Consider the following 16,641-nt stretch of genomic DNA (forward strand, 5'->3'; position numbering starts at 1 on the left):
ATCGCCTACATGCTGAAGTAGCAAATTAACTCCTTCTTCTTTTTTTTCTTTTTTCCAAATCTTCTGGCTGCTCCAGGCAGCATGTGGTATCTTAGTTCCCTGACCAGGATGGAACCCACGCCCCCTGCATTGGAAGCGTGGAGTCTTAACCACTGGACCGACAGGGAAGTCCTGCAAATTAACATTTAAAAAAATCGCTTATGAATCTGGTTGGTGTGGCAACTGAGTGGACTGATAAATTTGATTCTCAAAACCAGAAAAACTGGGGATCATGTCCTGGAATATGGCAACCCCACGAGTGGCTCCTTAAAAATTCTTTAAACCTCAGTGAGACAACCCAGAGTGGATCATTAAATCATTTTAGTGGTTGGGATCAGCTGTTTTGGTTTTGGTTTTGTTTTACAAAATGGACTTGAGTAGCCTATATCAGGATAGAATATATGACGTAGTATCAGAAAGTAAATATAAATACTTTTGCTTCCGTGTATACTTCATGTATGTACAGGGCCTCAATCAAATTGTATTTCTTAGTGTAGATCCAATCAAAAAGTTCAAAAGCCACTGTTCTAAGATACCCAATTAGCTGTCTAATTTCAGCTTATAAATAGGAACTTCTTGGCATAAAAAGAACAGCAATTATTTTATGCAAGCAAGGGGTTAAAAAGAAAAAAAGAATGGCACTGAGAGGTACAAGACTCACTGCTCTGGGTTCCTGAGTGGGGCAAGGAACCTTGTGCTAGGTCTCTTTTTAAGCCATTGAAGGGCATTATGTAAACCCACCACTACACAGTCTGGGTTTTTTTACAAAGGCACGGATAACCAAAACGCACTTCTAAAGGAAAACAAAAGTGTAAGGAATTTATTTCCATATTGATTTAAAAAACAAAAACAAGACTTCACAGAATAACTGACACTCTAAACTCTTATACTTCATAGAAAAATAAGGTCCTCTGTGTCCACCGAAATGGAATTGTGCACCAACTCAAAAGCAACGCTTAACTTTCCAGTGTGAAAAAGGTTTGGTTCCAAGCACAACTCAAGATCATTTCTATCTTTACAGGTTATTATTTAGAAGGTCTAGTTAGCAACTACAAAGCAATATAAATCAATGAGATCATTAAATAAAAATCTTTGAACCTGCTTTTTTATAAACCACCCATATTTAGTAAATATTATATTGGCCCAGGATGTCAAGAAATACAAAATGAGTATAACAGTCTATGGCCAAACAGCCTGCAGGCTGCCAAAAAGAAGCGAGATTCAAGCACAAAATAATTAGCCCTCTGGCACCCTTTCCCCCTCATGCGAGAAGGCTGGGACTGCTGACTGAAAGCTTCTGAAAACACTGGAATCCTAATGTCACCTCCCCACCTGAAGCCTGGCATCTCACTGACTCCACAGAGTTCAAAAAGAGGGAGAGAGTGCTCCCACCCTCCAACTAAACCTCTGTACCTAGCATTACTGAAACTGGACACAAATTGGTTACGCTTAAAAACTTCTACCAATCTACCATCCAGCTGACCTTAGCCAAAACAATTTTTTAAATTCCTGTTTTAAATTTTAGAATCTATGCATAAAAAGTTCATCTCCTCACAAGCAAAATTAGGATCTGACCCCTTCAATTCTAAAAATTTCATCAGCATAAGCTCACATGTGTTCTAACACCAATCCTGTGAAATGCTTTGTGATGGGAAGAATGCTTTGTGACTCTGGCTATTTCCAAAGTGCACGTTAGCTGCAAGCAGCCTATCTTACTCTGCATAAACCCTCCCTTGTCCAATTTCGTAGCCACACATGGCTAGTGTGAACTTTTAATGAGGCTACTGTGACTGAGAAACTGAATTTTAAAATGTATCTTAGTTTTAATTAATTTAAACTTTAAGGGAGTTCTCTGGTGGCCCGATGGTTAGGATTCTGGGCTTTCACTGCCGTGGCCCAGGTTCAATCGCTGGTTGGGGAACTGAAATTCTGCAAGCCACATGGTGCAGCCAAAAAATAAAAAAATTTTTTTTAATTGATTACTTACTTCTATTACTAGAAAACTCTAGTATGTCTGAAAAAACTTGGGTATGTGAACGTACTTTTTCAACTGTAAAATTTATCAAATCTAAATACAGATCAAGCATTTCCAATAACATTTCACATTCAAACTGAAATGTGTTATAAAACACACACCAGATTTTGAAAACTTAGTATGAAAAAAAAAGAATGTCAAATATCTCATTAATATTTTAAAATCTGTTGCATGTTGATTTAATTTTTTGTACATATTGGGTTAAATAAAATATATATTATTAATTTCACCTGTTTTTTTCTTTTTTTTTCTTTTTGGCTGTGCCACGTGGCTTGTGGGATCTTAGTTCCCCATGGAACCCAGGCCCTTAGCAATGAAAGCAGAGTCCTAACCAGTGGACCGCCAGGGAATTCCCTCCTTTTATTTTTTTTAATGTGACTCCTGGAAAATGTAAAATAACACATGGCTCACATTCTATTTCTACTGAATGGTGCTGGCATAACCTAATGATCCCCAAACCTTTCCCACCGGAACACCTTCCAACACCAGGCTAGGGGACGTTGCCATAACCAAATACTGTTCTTCCTGTGCGGCATCAAAACCTGCTGACCGCACCTGAGATTGAGAAGTCCTGCCCTCATCTTCAGTGACTCACGACTGTCCTGCACAAGCACCTTTCTTTAATCCTTTCCCAGGTCCTCTTTCTCTTCCTGTCCCCAAGGCCCCATTCTCAGTTCTCTTTTCCATTCTCTGCACCCATGGTGACCTCATCTCCTCTCAGCTTCAACTATCACTTCTATGTGGATGACTTCCAATTCTTTATCTCCACTTCTGACCTCTTTCTCAAGCGTCAGCTCCACATTGCCAGCTGCCTGCTAACCAGTTCCATCTGGAAATCCCACCAGCTCCTTAAACTCAGTATGCCTGACCTGGAATTCCCCATCTTCATTTCTGCTGAAGATTCCCGTCATTCACCTTGAAAACCTGGAGTCCCTGGTCCCTCTTCTAGCCCCACTGCCACAGTCTTAGGGCAGGCCCTTTCATAACAGGCCTCCTACTTGGCCTGCCTATCTCAATTCTCCCCTCAGTCCTGCCCTCTCCCAATCCCACCACTCCCAGTCCCTCCTCTGCCTCACTGCCATACTAATATTCTCAAAATACCACATTGATCACATTGCCTTCAGACTTTCAACAGACCCCCCACTATCTGCCTTGGCAATCCAAACTACTCAGCAGGCGTCCCAGCTCTCCCATAGACATTCAAACTCCCTTCAATCCCCTCTGAACACAACTAACCCTCCAGCTACAATGCTCTGCCCTCATGTCTGCTCTTCACAATTCTGCCCAATATTTAAGGCTCAGCTCAAATAAAACGTCCTCATATAAAGACGTCTCTGATCAACCCAGCCAAAATTAGCCTTTCTCCTCCCTCAAACTCCTTTTGTATTTCTAATGGTGACCACTGTAGTAATGGGAGCACATCTGTGGTCTTACCCTCTCTATAAAATAGTGTTCTTTTAACACTTGCACTGCACACTGCCATTTCTGGACATCTTACCAAAGAAATCAACTTAAAAAGGAAAATCTTGGTAAAGCTGGGACCACTGATGACTCTCAAATCTACCTCCAGCCAGATATCTAATTACTCCAGACCTTCATTTAGATGCCCCAAGATTAAATTACTCCAAAACTGAACTCATTTTCTCAATCCCACACGTGTCTCTCGTCTAAATAGACCCTAACTCCGTGAATGGTACCACCATCCATCAGCAGGCCAGGCCAGAGACAGAGGTGTCATCTTTTATTTCCCCAACCCTAACCCTCAATGATCAGGTTCTGTGAAATCTTTTTCCTAAATGTCTCTGGTTTTATCCACTTCTTCCCAGCTCTGCTGTCAGCCCAGGCCACCATCACCTGAGATTACTGCAACACCATCTGGTCTTATACTCAATCCTCCAGCCATTTTCTACAGTCCAACTAGAGCATATCTTTCAAAAGTTCAATCTGATCAGGTGAAATTCCTGCTGAAAACCCTTTAATTGTTCTCGGGATAAAGACTTCCAAACATGACTTATATAGACTCTTCTGCAACTCACCAGTGTTTACCTTTTCAGTTTCACTTCTCATTTCCCAGATTATCTTTTCTTTTACACTCATCACCCTCCAACCATGTCCAAGTACTCTACATACAGTTCTCCAAATATGCTGAAGTCCTCTCTTGCCTCAGGGCCCTTGCATAAGCTGGTCCCTCTATGTGGGTTGGGCGTCCCTCTTTTGTAATCACCCAACACCCTGAGGACTGGCCAGGCTCCTTGCATTTATATTCTTTCTAACTTCAGCAATGGTACCTGGAAAAAAATCTTCCTACTACTCCTATGCTAGCTCTTATCCCAATGTCTGGCAGGTAATAGGTATTCAAATAATTATTTGTAATGAATGAACAGATAAAAATTTTGTTTTTCTTTGAAACAAATTCCAGTCCAATGTCAATGAATGAAAGCTGTTTGTCATCTATATTAATTCAACAGCATTGTATAAAGTGGGCAATTGACCTAAATTTTAATTTTATCTGTCTTTTGAGTCAGATAAAATTGTCTATTACCAGTTTGGTTAAATAGAGTCTACATGTGCAGGCTCAGAACAATGAAAATGAAGGAAAAAACACTGTATTTTATATTCTCCTTTGCGTTGTAAACTTTAAGACCAATTCATTTGAAACTGTTGAGAACCTTTAGATGCAAAACACAGAATGTATGAAAAGCAGCCAAGCAAATGTGGATACACCACAGAGGCAGAGCCTGAAGGGAACGGGAGAGCAGGGAGAGATGACCTCAGACCGTAGGAATGTAGGGACTTGAATAAAAGAAAAGGCTCAGCGCTGCCCCTGCCCTCATCCAGACTGAAGCTCTGGGCAATCCGTGCCCGCGCGTCATGATCCTGGGAGCCATGAGAGGATCAAGCATCTGTGGGGCCATAAAAGCCTTTCTGGTTTACTTAACAGAGAGAGAGCAAAGGGGAAGGAAACACTGAGCAACGAGACTAGGTGCTGGCCCCTTCATACAGCATTTCCCTTCTGCTTCCCAACAACATATTATTCCCATTTTACTGATTAAGAAACAGGGGCTTGGGCTTCCCTGGTGGTGCGGTGGTTGGGGGTCCGCCTGCCGATGCAGGGGACACGGGTTCGTGCCCCGGTCCGGGAGGATCCCACATGCCGCGGAGCAGCTGGGCCCGTGAGCCAGGGCCGCTGAGCCTGCGCGTCCGCAACGGGAGAGGCCACAGCAGTGAGAGGCCCGCGTACCGAGGAAAAAAAAAAAAAAAAGAAACAGGGGCTTATGGTCACATAGCTGGTCCTGGTGACCTTATACTCAGGTCTAATTCAAACACATTTTTATTGAGCACTTACTTGTGCTAAGCCCTATTCTAGATGCTGAGGATTGAGCAATAAGCAAAACACTACAGTCTGCTTTGGTTTGTGGGGAGTGATGTACCACACACAAATAATGTGATTGCAGATACTGACACAATTAAGGGGCATAAAAAAAAGTAAAACTAAGGGATATGATAGAGTAACTAGGGAGGCAACTTAAGTTGCAAGGTTCTCAGAGATAATTTAAAGGATAATTTTGCAGGCCTAGAAGAAAAAAAAGGATAAAGTGACTATCTCGTCAAACCTTAAATCGAAGTCTCTAGAACTACCAGAAGCAAAAACTTACCATCCATTCCCTGACTATCAGTAAGGAGACCATCAGGGGAAAGAACTATAGGTTATCCTAGTCATAACCCAAAGCAGTAGCTTCGACAGTCATCAGGTGGTAAATATTTCCACAAGAACCGGTGGCTGCTCAGGGCCACAGGCTGACCAAATGAATTCTTAGCTCCCCCTGCACCTACACCGGCAGCAGCCATAATAAATGATTGCTGAATATTTGAAGAAAGAAAGGAAAGCATGTTAAAATGTCACCATCGCGGGTTAAATCCCTTTTCAGGCCAAGTGGCTTCAATTCACCCCACCCACTCCACCACAAGTCTTAATCACAAGAAGGTGAGGGAAGTCGGATTAGTGTAAACCCTTGAACAATACTGTACTAGGAAACAATTAGCATAGGCTGCCCCACTCCCCAGTCAATGATCAGAAACCCCACCTTTAAATTCCGAGTTCCACTTAAAGAAAATCTAATAGCCAAATGATAATTAAAAATTAATAAGGAGTAATTATTTGGCTTCTTTAAATAAGGGTTCTCCTAATGCAGATACTCAGGCTACTTATGTACCAGGTACTTGTTCTAACTGTTGCACACAGAGCACCAAGGTAAAGCCACTGGTTCTTTACCTGGGTATCTCCCTCATTAGATGGGTACTCCTTGAGGGGAGGAACAAAGTACGTTCACCTGTGTTGCCTCAGGGCCTTGTCCAATTTAAACTGCAGAAGGTCAATGATCATACTGAGTTGTAAAAATTAAATTTCTCCAAAACTTTTCAGTTCTGGGGCAGCTGGGTAGGGTGAGGCCCACCCCTTACTACTGTTATCTGCTGGGGCCTGCTCTGCAGAACCTGAAGGTCTCATCATCACATATCACTCTTTCTGTGTCTCTTTGTAAGTTTAAGAGCTGGAAAAGCCTTAGAAGTCTCTGCTTCAAATTTTAGAAGTTGATTTTTAAAGGACTGTCCCGGTGGCGACAGAGAATAACAAATGGCCATTCAAAGCTGAACAACAGGGCTGAGTTTGCGCCATATACCAAAGATGCCAATGCTTCCTTTCTGGCACACAGATGGAAGGACTGAAAAACAGTTTAAAAATAAGATACCACTTCTGATAAATAGGCGCTATCAATTTTTGTGATGCTTCAGTAAAATCTTAATAATGAATCTGTGACAATTCTTCCTGAGACAGAGTAGCCTTGTGAATAATGACATTAATATCACAAGTAGACCCAGCATTGGGGGTGGGGAGACTTCAGTGAGGACTGTATTATTTTTCTCCAGTAAGAAACTTCCCCTGCATACACTGTCTCATTTTTAAAAACCACAACATGCAAGTTCTAATATCCCTGAGGTTTTGCTGGTCATAGCATCAGCTACATCTCTGAAGTTTTTAGATTCATTTCATGCTACCAACAGAAAGAAAACTTCAACAAAAGGCACAAATACCATCCATCTGCACACTTGATTTATTACTCATTTTTATTTGCTCCTGAATTCCCATAGTTTGGTGTGCCATAAGGACTGGCCCTGAAGGAACTTAGATCCAAAATGGCAGCTGAGCTTCTGAAACTCATCAGAGCCATAATGCCTAACATACGTGAAACCAGGTCTTATTTATCGCACTTCTCAACCTGTCTAGGAGAGAAGAATATTTACCAAAACATTTCAAAGAATCAGATGGCATTCTGTTAATGTTCATTATATCATTCTTCTTCTTGCCTAAGAGACCAGGCACCCTGCTTCTGGTCCCTCTGCTCTGCAAACTGAATTAAACTGCTATTCACATGTTTACAGTCCACAAAAACAATCTAATGGCAAAACATGGAAAGCTTAGGTTCTTCTCATTCTTCTTCTGTAAGGCCAACTTAGGAAATGGGCGTAAAATGAATCATCTAACAAGTAAAGCCCCAAATAAGCGCTTTCATTTTCAGAAAAAACAACAACAAAAATCAGAGCTCTAATTTTCCTTAGGTCTACCACAAAGCAACACTCCCTATCACTATGGTAATTTCTGTCTTTTCCTTTAAATTCAAGCTGTAAAAAAAATTTTTAAGAGACAAATTTGTTCCAGATTACCTCCTGACTGTAATGTTTCCAATCCCTCTTACACAAAAGCTGAACTTATACCAAAAAAATTTACACTGAATTTAAACCGTCACTTCTCTACTCATTTCCACTAATATAATAACATTAATTTTAGAAAAATAATAAAATACTTGCTCTTTACAGACAGAGGACTTTAATTATCTTTATGAATTCAAATGGAAAGTCTTTTTGTTAAATTAGCATGAAAGTCCCTTCATCTACACACAATTGGCCCAAAGAAACAGGCCATTTTCAGCACAAGAGGCCAATCCATTTTAACAGTGAATAAAGCTTTTGAAAGCACTACACACCCTCTTCCAGACTGTCAAATTTTCAAAATGGTCCAGCATTTTTTTTGCATTTTTTTAACACTTTCAGGTCCAGCTAACATCTTATAATTAGATTAATTAAAAAGGAAACAACAGCCAAAAAAAGCCACTGCTCACTTCTGATCAAAATTATTCCATTTATGCTTAATTAGCTTTAATCCAAGTCTACATATTTAATGATGGGGATATGACAATTCAACCTATTTGCATATTTTAAATGCCCTTTCTAAACTATACTTTGTAACAGATTTAGAAAAATAGTCTGTTTCTCATGCCAATATGCTAAGGCATAAATCAGGAGGATACAAATTAGGAAGGAAAAAAAAAAAGAAAACAAGGCCTCTCAGAGCCAGGGATGTGCTGGGAGGCGGGGGGCGGGGGGGGGGGGTAATTTCCCCGGGGGGGGTGCAATTTACCCGCCGCATCAAAACTACGATCCTTTCTGCCCACCAGACCGAGAAGCATTACATCACACTCTCACAATGATAGGGGGAGGTGGCTCTGAGAAAGCAAGTTTTCAGCCGCCTTCCCTCCCTGTTCCCAGGCTTTCTAGAATCCTGCATTAGGAGTAATGGAATTTAACTTCAGTGCACTGCACACACAGTTTCAGGGGTAACACATACAGCTACTTATTTAGGTGACCCAATATGACCACTTCACAATGGATACGTGGCTAAAACAGGCAACTACACACACAGATGCTGAATTTGTGCTGAAAAGCCCAGTTCATCTGTGTAAGATTAAACAGAAATTGTAATCTATGAGAAACGAATAAAGCCAATCCACAGGGAGAAACTGATAAATAATTCCTAATCGGGAGGAATAGCTGTTTATACCCTTTAAAACACCATGTTTACAAGATAGTCCCACCATTTGGTTCGAACCACAATCAAAATAAAAGCGCATCTGGCTGCATATTTGAGAACACACACAGAGACCCAGTGCAAATGAGCGCGCGCAGAGGAGAGGGGTGATCCACACATTGCTTGGGAGGTTTTCAAGCAGGGGAATCTACAAACCCCAAACCTCCTGGTGTTCACTCGCCCCCAGCCTGATGTTTAAAATGGATCAGGTCTTATTTTAGGTTTTACATCTCTCTAGGAAGGATGGCCTAGCTTTAAAAAAAAAGAGAAAAAGAAAAAGGTTTTCCCGTGGTAGTGCTTGCCCTCCCAGATCCTTTGTCGGCCTTAGCAGCCGAAAGAATGCAAACCCATTTATATTTATGCAAATTTTTGCAGCAGATTTAAGGGGGCAGGGAGAGGTCTGTGTTTTTTAAAAAACCTCTTTCTAAATATCAAATTTCCAAATACTCGCAGCTTCATTTATTTGCAAGACAGAAACGATGATGAATATCTGCATATAAATTAAAAGTGCAATTAAATCACTTCAAAATCAAATATTTTACCAAGGCTTTTCCATTTCTAAAATGCCGAACCAAAAGTACATCACGGGTCTGATTTACACAGATTCACGAAATGTCTGAAGCCAGCCTCCACGCTAGACAAATGTCGATTTGCAACACCACTAGTGAAAACGGTTAGACAAGATCCATATAAATCAATTGGTTTTAAAAAATTGAAAATATTTACCAACCTCATAAAGTGCAGCAGTGCTTAAATCCAGCAAATTGAGGCATACAAGGTAGAAATGGAAATGAAAAAAGGTCCAAAAAATGATTTCTTTTTGTCTATCTGTTTTTTTGTATTTTAAATATTCAGAAACCAGCAGAGACTCTGTCGGCCATTTTGGCTTGAACTAACTCTCACACTCACTCTCCCTCTTGCTCTCTCTCTCCCCCTCTGTCTCTGAAGGAAACAGCTTTTTGTGACCTTCAAATAGAGGCGGATCATGTGACTTTGGGTAGGTTTGTCAATCAGGAAAGGGGAGGGAACTGGGGCTGAAACTACCTTAAAGGGAAAGCGGCCCTTTTCCACTCACTTTCATTTGTGAAACGCTGTTATCTCATACTCTCCACCTACACACACTGAATGTGAAAGTGGCAACAGCATAAGGGTAACAGATGAACAAAATATAAAAACCTTTATTGGTTTATAGAAATGTTCTCAGTTGCTAACGATTCTTACAGATCCTGGAGCTTGGCTCACTTGCTACAGTTATTCTCTGGATGTTTGGGCAAGCACAGGCTGGCAAACTACTCTTTAAAAAGGGGCTTAAACAACACCTTACCCAAACAAGAGACTTTCGTCTTTAGAGACTGAGGTGAAACACAGGACACAACTGATCTCTAACAAGCTCCTAAAATGCACAGGAAAAGACTGAAAGGAAACATACCAAAGTATAATCTGTGAATGCCAACTCAGAGAGGTTAAGTGACTTATCCCAATCACACAGCTAGACAGCTGCAGAACAGTGACTGGTTTCCCAGCTGAACTCCACATTTATTGTTTCAGGTGTATGTATGTTTGGTACCTCCTCCCCGCACCCCAAATAAAAACTATGCTACAGCACAGCAAGCTGGCAGATCTGAGTCACCTTTAATCCCCTCCCCCACCTGAGGAAGTAGCTCGGCAGCTGACCTAGAGTCAGCGCTAAAATTTAAAACCTACCTGGTTTCCCCCATTCCTAAGAGCCTTCTTCTGACTCAGTGCATCTTGCTTTCAACCCACCTAAGAAAACCACGCTGGGTTTGCGTCTCTAGCTCTGGGGCTAACAGGCTGTGTAACCTTAGTTAGGCAATTCCCTTTACCTTCCAGGCCTCAGTTTTCTCATTTGTGGAATGTAAGGATTGGCCATCAGTAGATGGTATCTTTGATTCCTTTCAGCCCTAAAACTGTACTCGGCTTCTTTGTTTTTAGCAGTTCTGTTTCATCTTATCCTTGCCATCTCAAAAGTCATTACCCCAGGAAAGTTTTCCTTGACCCTCCCCGTCTAGACCAGGCCTTCCTGTTCAACACTCCCATAACTTCCCTAACTACTTCTTCATAGCACCAGGCATAACTGCAATTTATTATTTGTCAAAGAAGTTGCTTATAGTTGGTCGTCCCCAGTATGTATAAGGACACATACCACATCTTCCTTCACTGCTGTGTGAGGCCTGATACCTACCTAGCCCCACATAGTAGGTAAATAAATGAATGAATTAATGACTTAGACCTCCATTCAGAAGTGCTGGGCTGAAGAGAGGAAATGTGCTATCCAAATACAAGGAATAAAAGTCACATAGTTTCCAGAAAATCATCTCCATCTATTTGTTTTAAGGACTGCTTGAGGAAATAAAGTAACTAAAATCATAGAAAGCGGGCAAAAGTGCCCTGTGACTATCAGACTCCATCTATCTCTATGAACCAGAAAAGCTCAGATTCCACAGTGTGATTCTTCCAAATGAACTGGGCTGACCAAGCGTAATCTGACATGCCAGCCAGCACAGAAATGATGGATTCTGTAAGCCCAGCGTTCCTTGAAAAGGAACCTACGAACCCTTTCTAAATCCCACACGTTTGTCATCCTGGCTTCTGGGTCTTTATAAAGTCTCCCTCCTTCGCTTTTTCCACGGTGATAGAAGAACCAGAAAGGAGTTGTTTCAGGGCAGGCAGAGGCCAATGCCTAGATGATCCGGCAGCTTGAATATTTATGGCGTAAACGCTTCCACTGTCTTTGCACAGACCCGAGTGGAGTAGGAGCCAGGACCTGAACTGACAATTGAGATTGTAAGCAAAAGCAGGAAACTCCTAGGATGGAAATTTTGAACATTTAGTCTATTTTTATCCTTCCAATACCTTCCAGATGAGCCACGGAAAGTTTACTTATGTGGAGCATGCTCAACATGTTAAAATGCATGGAAATTGTACAGCTGCCTTGTTTTAATTTGTGATGGACAGAATTTCTTTATAAGACTGAATTTTGCCAAGTCTCCACTCCTCAATGCAGAATATTATCATATAAACGTGACTACGTGTTTCCTTGTGTTATAGCAAGCTGCACAAAACGTAGAGAAACAAACACATTTTAAAGCAAAATATTAGCTCTATTTTCAAATGATATGATCAATTATTTTCTTCAACCTCCAGGAATCTTTTTCTTGGTGAGATACCTCTAAACTTAAAACAATTAGTCCAATTGTTCATCTCAAAGAAAGAAGTGTAATAAATGTACTATTTCCCCTGTATTTCCAGGCATTTTGGACTTTGTGATATAGTTATATTTATTGTACTGTTTTCATATTAACAATTAGACAGCGTTTTTAAATTATATTACAGGGCTTCCCTGGTGGTCCAGTGGCTAAGGCTCTGGGCTCCCTATGCAGGGGGTCCGGGTTCAATCCCTGGTCAGGGAACTAGATGCCACATGCATGCCACAACTAAAGATCCTGTGTGCTGCAATGAAGATCCCGTGTGCCACAGCTAAGACCCGGCGCAGCCAAATAAATAAATATTAAAAAAAAAAAAACTGCCCTAAAAATAAATTATATTACAAAGTGAGGATACAAAGTAACAAAAAATGAGTTTACTTTTAAAACAAATAAACCTGAACTTATATGTTCAAATGAGTGTTATCTTTCAAAGTTGGCACCTTCGCTGACTATATAACCACTACTAAAATATTTCTATGAGGAAACATGATTGAAAAATAATGAACTGAACATATTTAACTCAAAAATCTACAAAATGAGTAATGAACTCAAAAAATAAATTAACGATAAAATCATAAAGAGTAGACTGAATCTTTATTGATTCAAAAAACTTTTGCTTGTTTTAAAATGAACCTATCTACAAAACAGAAACAGACTCACAGACATAGAGAACAGACTTGTGGCTGCCAAGGGAGAGGGGTGTAGGAAAGGGATGGACTGGGAGTTCAGGTTTAGCAGATGCAAACCATTACATATAGAATGGATAAACAACAGGGAACCATATTCAATATCCGAGATAAACCATAATAGAAAAGAATATTTAAAAATTTATATATATGGGGCTTCTCTGGTGGCGCAGTGGTTATGAATCCGTCTGCCAATGCAGGGGACATGTGTTCAAGCCCTGGTCCAGGAAGATCCCACATGCCGTGAAGCAACTAAGCCCGTGCGCCACAACTACTGAGCTTGCACTCTAGAGCCCATGAGACACAACTACTGAGCCCATGTGCCACAACTACTGAAGCCCGTGCACCTAGAGCCTGTGCTCCGCAACAAGAGAAGCCACTGCAATGAGAAGCCTGCGCACTGCAACAAAGAGCAGCCCCCACTCGCCGCAACTAGAGAAAGACTGTGTGCAGCAACGAAGACGCAATGCAGCCAAAAATAAATAAATAAAAATAAATTTAAAAATTTATATATATGTATAACACTTTGCAGTACAGCAGAAATTAACGCTGAAAATCAACTATACTTAAAATTTTTTAAAAATTTTGTTTCAAAAAATAAATAACTGGGTATATACCTGGAGAAAACCATAATTCGAAAAGATACATGCACCCCCATGTTCACTCCAGCACTATTTACAATAGCCAATCAACCTAAATGTCTATTGACAGATGAATGGATAAAGAAGATGTGCTATACATATATATATAATAGAATACTACTCAGCCATAAAAAAGAGTGAAATAATGCCGTTTGTGGCAACATGGAGAGACCTAGAGATTATCATACTAAATGAAGTAAGCCAGATAAAGACAAATATCATATGATATTGCTTATATATGGAATCTAAAAAAATGATACAAATGAGCTTATTTACAAAACAGAAGGAGACTCACAGACATAGAAAACAAACTTATAGTTACCAAGGGGTAAAGGGGGGTTGGGGGGGATAAATTAGGAGGTTGGGATTAATTTATACACACTATTGTATATAAAATAGATAACCAACAAAGACCTACTGTATAGCACAGGGAACTATACTCAGTATTTAGTAATAACCTATAAGGGAAAAGAATCTGAAAAGGCATATATATATATACACACACACACATATCTGTAACTGAATCACTGTGCTGTACACCTGAAACTAACAAAATACTGTAAATCAACTATACTTCAATGAAAATAATAACAATAAAATTTTTAAATTAAGTTTTAAAAATTAATAAAAAATAAAATAAATAAATAAAAGTGGATAATCCTTTGGAAAGTCTGATCAATTAAAAACAAGAGAGGGGCTTCCCTGGTGGCGCAGTGGTTGAGAGTCCACCTGCCAATGCAGGGGACATGGGTTCGTGCCCCGGTCCGGGAAGATCCCACATGCCACGGAGTGGCTGGGCCCGTGAGCCATGGTCGCTGAGCCTGCGCGTCCGGAGCCTGTGTTCCGCAATGGGAGAGGCCACGGTAGTGAGGGGCCCGCGTACCGCAAAAAAAAAAAAAAAAAAAAAAAAAAACCATTGCAGAAATGTGTTAGATAATTATTCAAAGAACTAGCCACTGAAACTACGTCAGGCATAAGTAGTTTTCTTCTATCAAACAGATAATTTCATGTTATCTCTACTGTTCCCGAACTTATGGAGACAGAAGAGAAAGCTTCCTAATTTCTTCTATGAGGCTAACATATTCCTGATATCCATCTGGATTCAGATGCGGTATGAAAAATAAAACTACAGACCAATCTTCATTTGTGAAGACAAACACAAAAATCCTAAGTAAAATATTAGCAAGTAGAATTTACCAGTTTTAAGAGAATAATTCATTATGACCATGTAGGGTTTATACCAACAATTCGAGGATTGTTAAATTACAAAATCTATTAACATAACTCTTCATTTGTTCAACAAGTATGTATTAACTGCCTTCTCTGTGTCTGTGCTAGGTGCTGCAGATACAGTAGTACCAAACAGGGTAGGTTCTCGTACACATGGAGCCAATATCCTCATGGGAGAAGGAAATTCACTGAGAAGGAAGTAAAGAGTTGATGGGGTATGGAAAAACTGAGAGAGGCTCACTTTAGATCAGGTGGTTAGGGAAGGCTTTTCTCAGGAGGGGCATTTAAGCTGAGCTGAAAAGCAATTGCTTGAGTGTTGAAAGAACAAGAGGGATGATCAGGAGGCTAGGCCAGGTGACCAAGGGAGAGAGGTGGGAGACGAAGCCGAGGAGGTGGGAGGGGCTAGATCATAGTGGGTCTTGCAGGCCACAGAAAGGATGTTATTGTTAAGAACGGTGGAAAGTCACAAAAGAATTTTAAAGCGGGAGAGTGAACAGTGCCATTTTATCCATTACGCAGTCTCCACTTAATATCTCGGATCTACAAGCTTTTTAAGGGTCTAGGCAAATGTTTGGGACCTGAAAAAATATATTTACAAGTCCAAAATACAAAAAGAAAATTATAACCATAAAAATTAATAAATGCTTCAGTGTCCTTGGAATATAACACCCAACAATTTCATTCACTAAGTTGAGCATTTATAAGGTTTCATTACATTTGAAAATAATTCTCACTTTGTAAAAAATACTAAATATGTTAATTATTAAGAAATCTTAGGTGATTACAAATTAAGTCAGTTATTTGTAGCCAAAGAATTTCAGAAGCAAAATTATTAAAATTCTTTTAACATACGATAGCAAAAATAAGTAAAACCACGTATTTAACATGGAATGAGGGGCTTCCCTGGTGGTCCAGTAGTTAAGAATCCGCCTTCCAATGCAGGGGACACGGGTTCGATCCCTGGTTGGGGAACTAAGATGGCGGGGCAACTAAGCCCATGTGCCGCAACTAAGACCCAACACAGCCAACTAAACAAAAAAATATTTTTTAAAAAAAAATATGGGATGAGGGTACCTTTTAATATGTTTCCTATAAAGTGGGACAAAGTCTCCAAACCTCCCAAAGTAAACATTCCAAGGACCCATGGAGGTCTTACTACCACTTTAGGAGAGACAGAATCAGAGTTATGTGTTCAAAAGCTCATCCTGGCTTCTATATGGAGAATACACTACAGAGGACCAAGTGGAGAAGCAGAGACAAGTTGGAAGGCAACTGTGGACTTCTAGGTGAGGGAGTCAGATGGAGGGGGTAGAGGGGCTTCAATCGTAGGTTAGATAACTGGTTGTTGTTAAGAATGCAATCTGTGGGACTTCCCTGGTGGTCCAGTGGCTAAGACTCCATGTCTCCAATGCAGGGGGCCTGGGTTCGATCCCTGGTCAGGGAACTAGATCCCACATGCTGCAACTAAAGATCCTGCATGGGGGCTTCCCTGGTGGCACAGTGGTTAAGAATCCACCTGCCAACGCAGGGGACACAGGTTCGAGCCCTGGTCCAGGAAGATCCCACGTGCCGTGGGGCAACTAAAGAGCCCGCGCTCTAGAGCCCATGAACCACAACTACTGAAGCCTGTGCTCCTAGAGCCCGTGCTCTGCAACAAGAGAAGCCACCGCAATGAGAAGCCTGCGCACCACAACAAAGAGTAGCCCCTGCTCACTGCAACTAGAGATGGCCCGCGCGCAGCAACAAAGACCCAACACAGCCAAAAATAAAATAAATAAATTTATTTTTTAAAAAAATGCTGCATGCCACAACTAAAAGATCCCGCGTGCTGCAATTAAGACCCGGTACAGCCAAATAAGTA

General features: G+C 40.7%; 1 protein-coding gene across 9 annotated transcripts in view; it reads right to left on the reverse strand.

Annotated features, from left to right (window-relative positions):
* The window catches only part of TNRC6B (trinucleotide repeat containing adaptor 6B), a 250,109-nt gene that overhangs the window by 122,579 nt on the left and 110,889 nt on the right, over window positions 1–16,641 (reverse strand). Inside the window, exon 1 of one of the 9 annotated variants that reach the window (XM_079936130.1) lies at window positions 9,727–12,610. The exons of the other annotated variants lie outside the window; for them this stretch is intronic. Within the exon in view, the coding sequence (XP_079792256.1) occupies window positions 9,727–9,731 (5 nt within the window). The 5' untranslated portion in view covers window positions 9,732–12,610. Of the gene's footprint in view, window positions 1–9,726; window positions 12,611–16,641 lie in introns of those variants that run through there. 9 annotated transcript variants of the gene reach the window in all.

The sequence above is a fragment of the Stenella coeruleoalba genome (assembly GCF_951394435.1).
Source record: "Stenella coeruleoalba genome assembly, chromosome: 11".
Taxonomy (NCBI): Eukaryota; Metazoa; Chordata; class Mammalia; order Artiodactyla; family Delphinidae; genus Stenella; species Stenella coeruleoalba.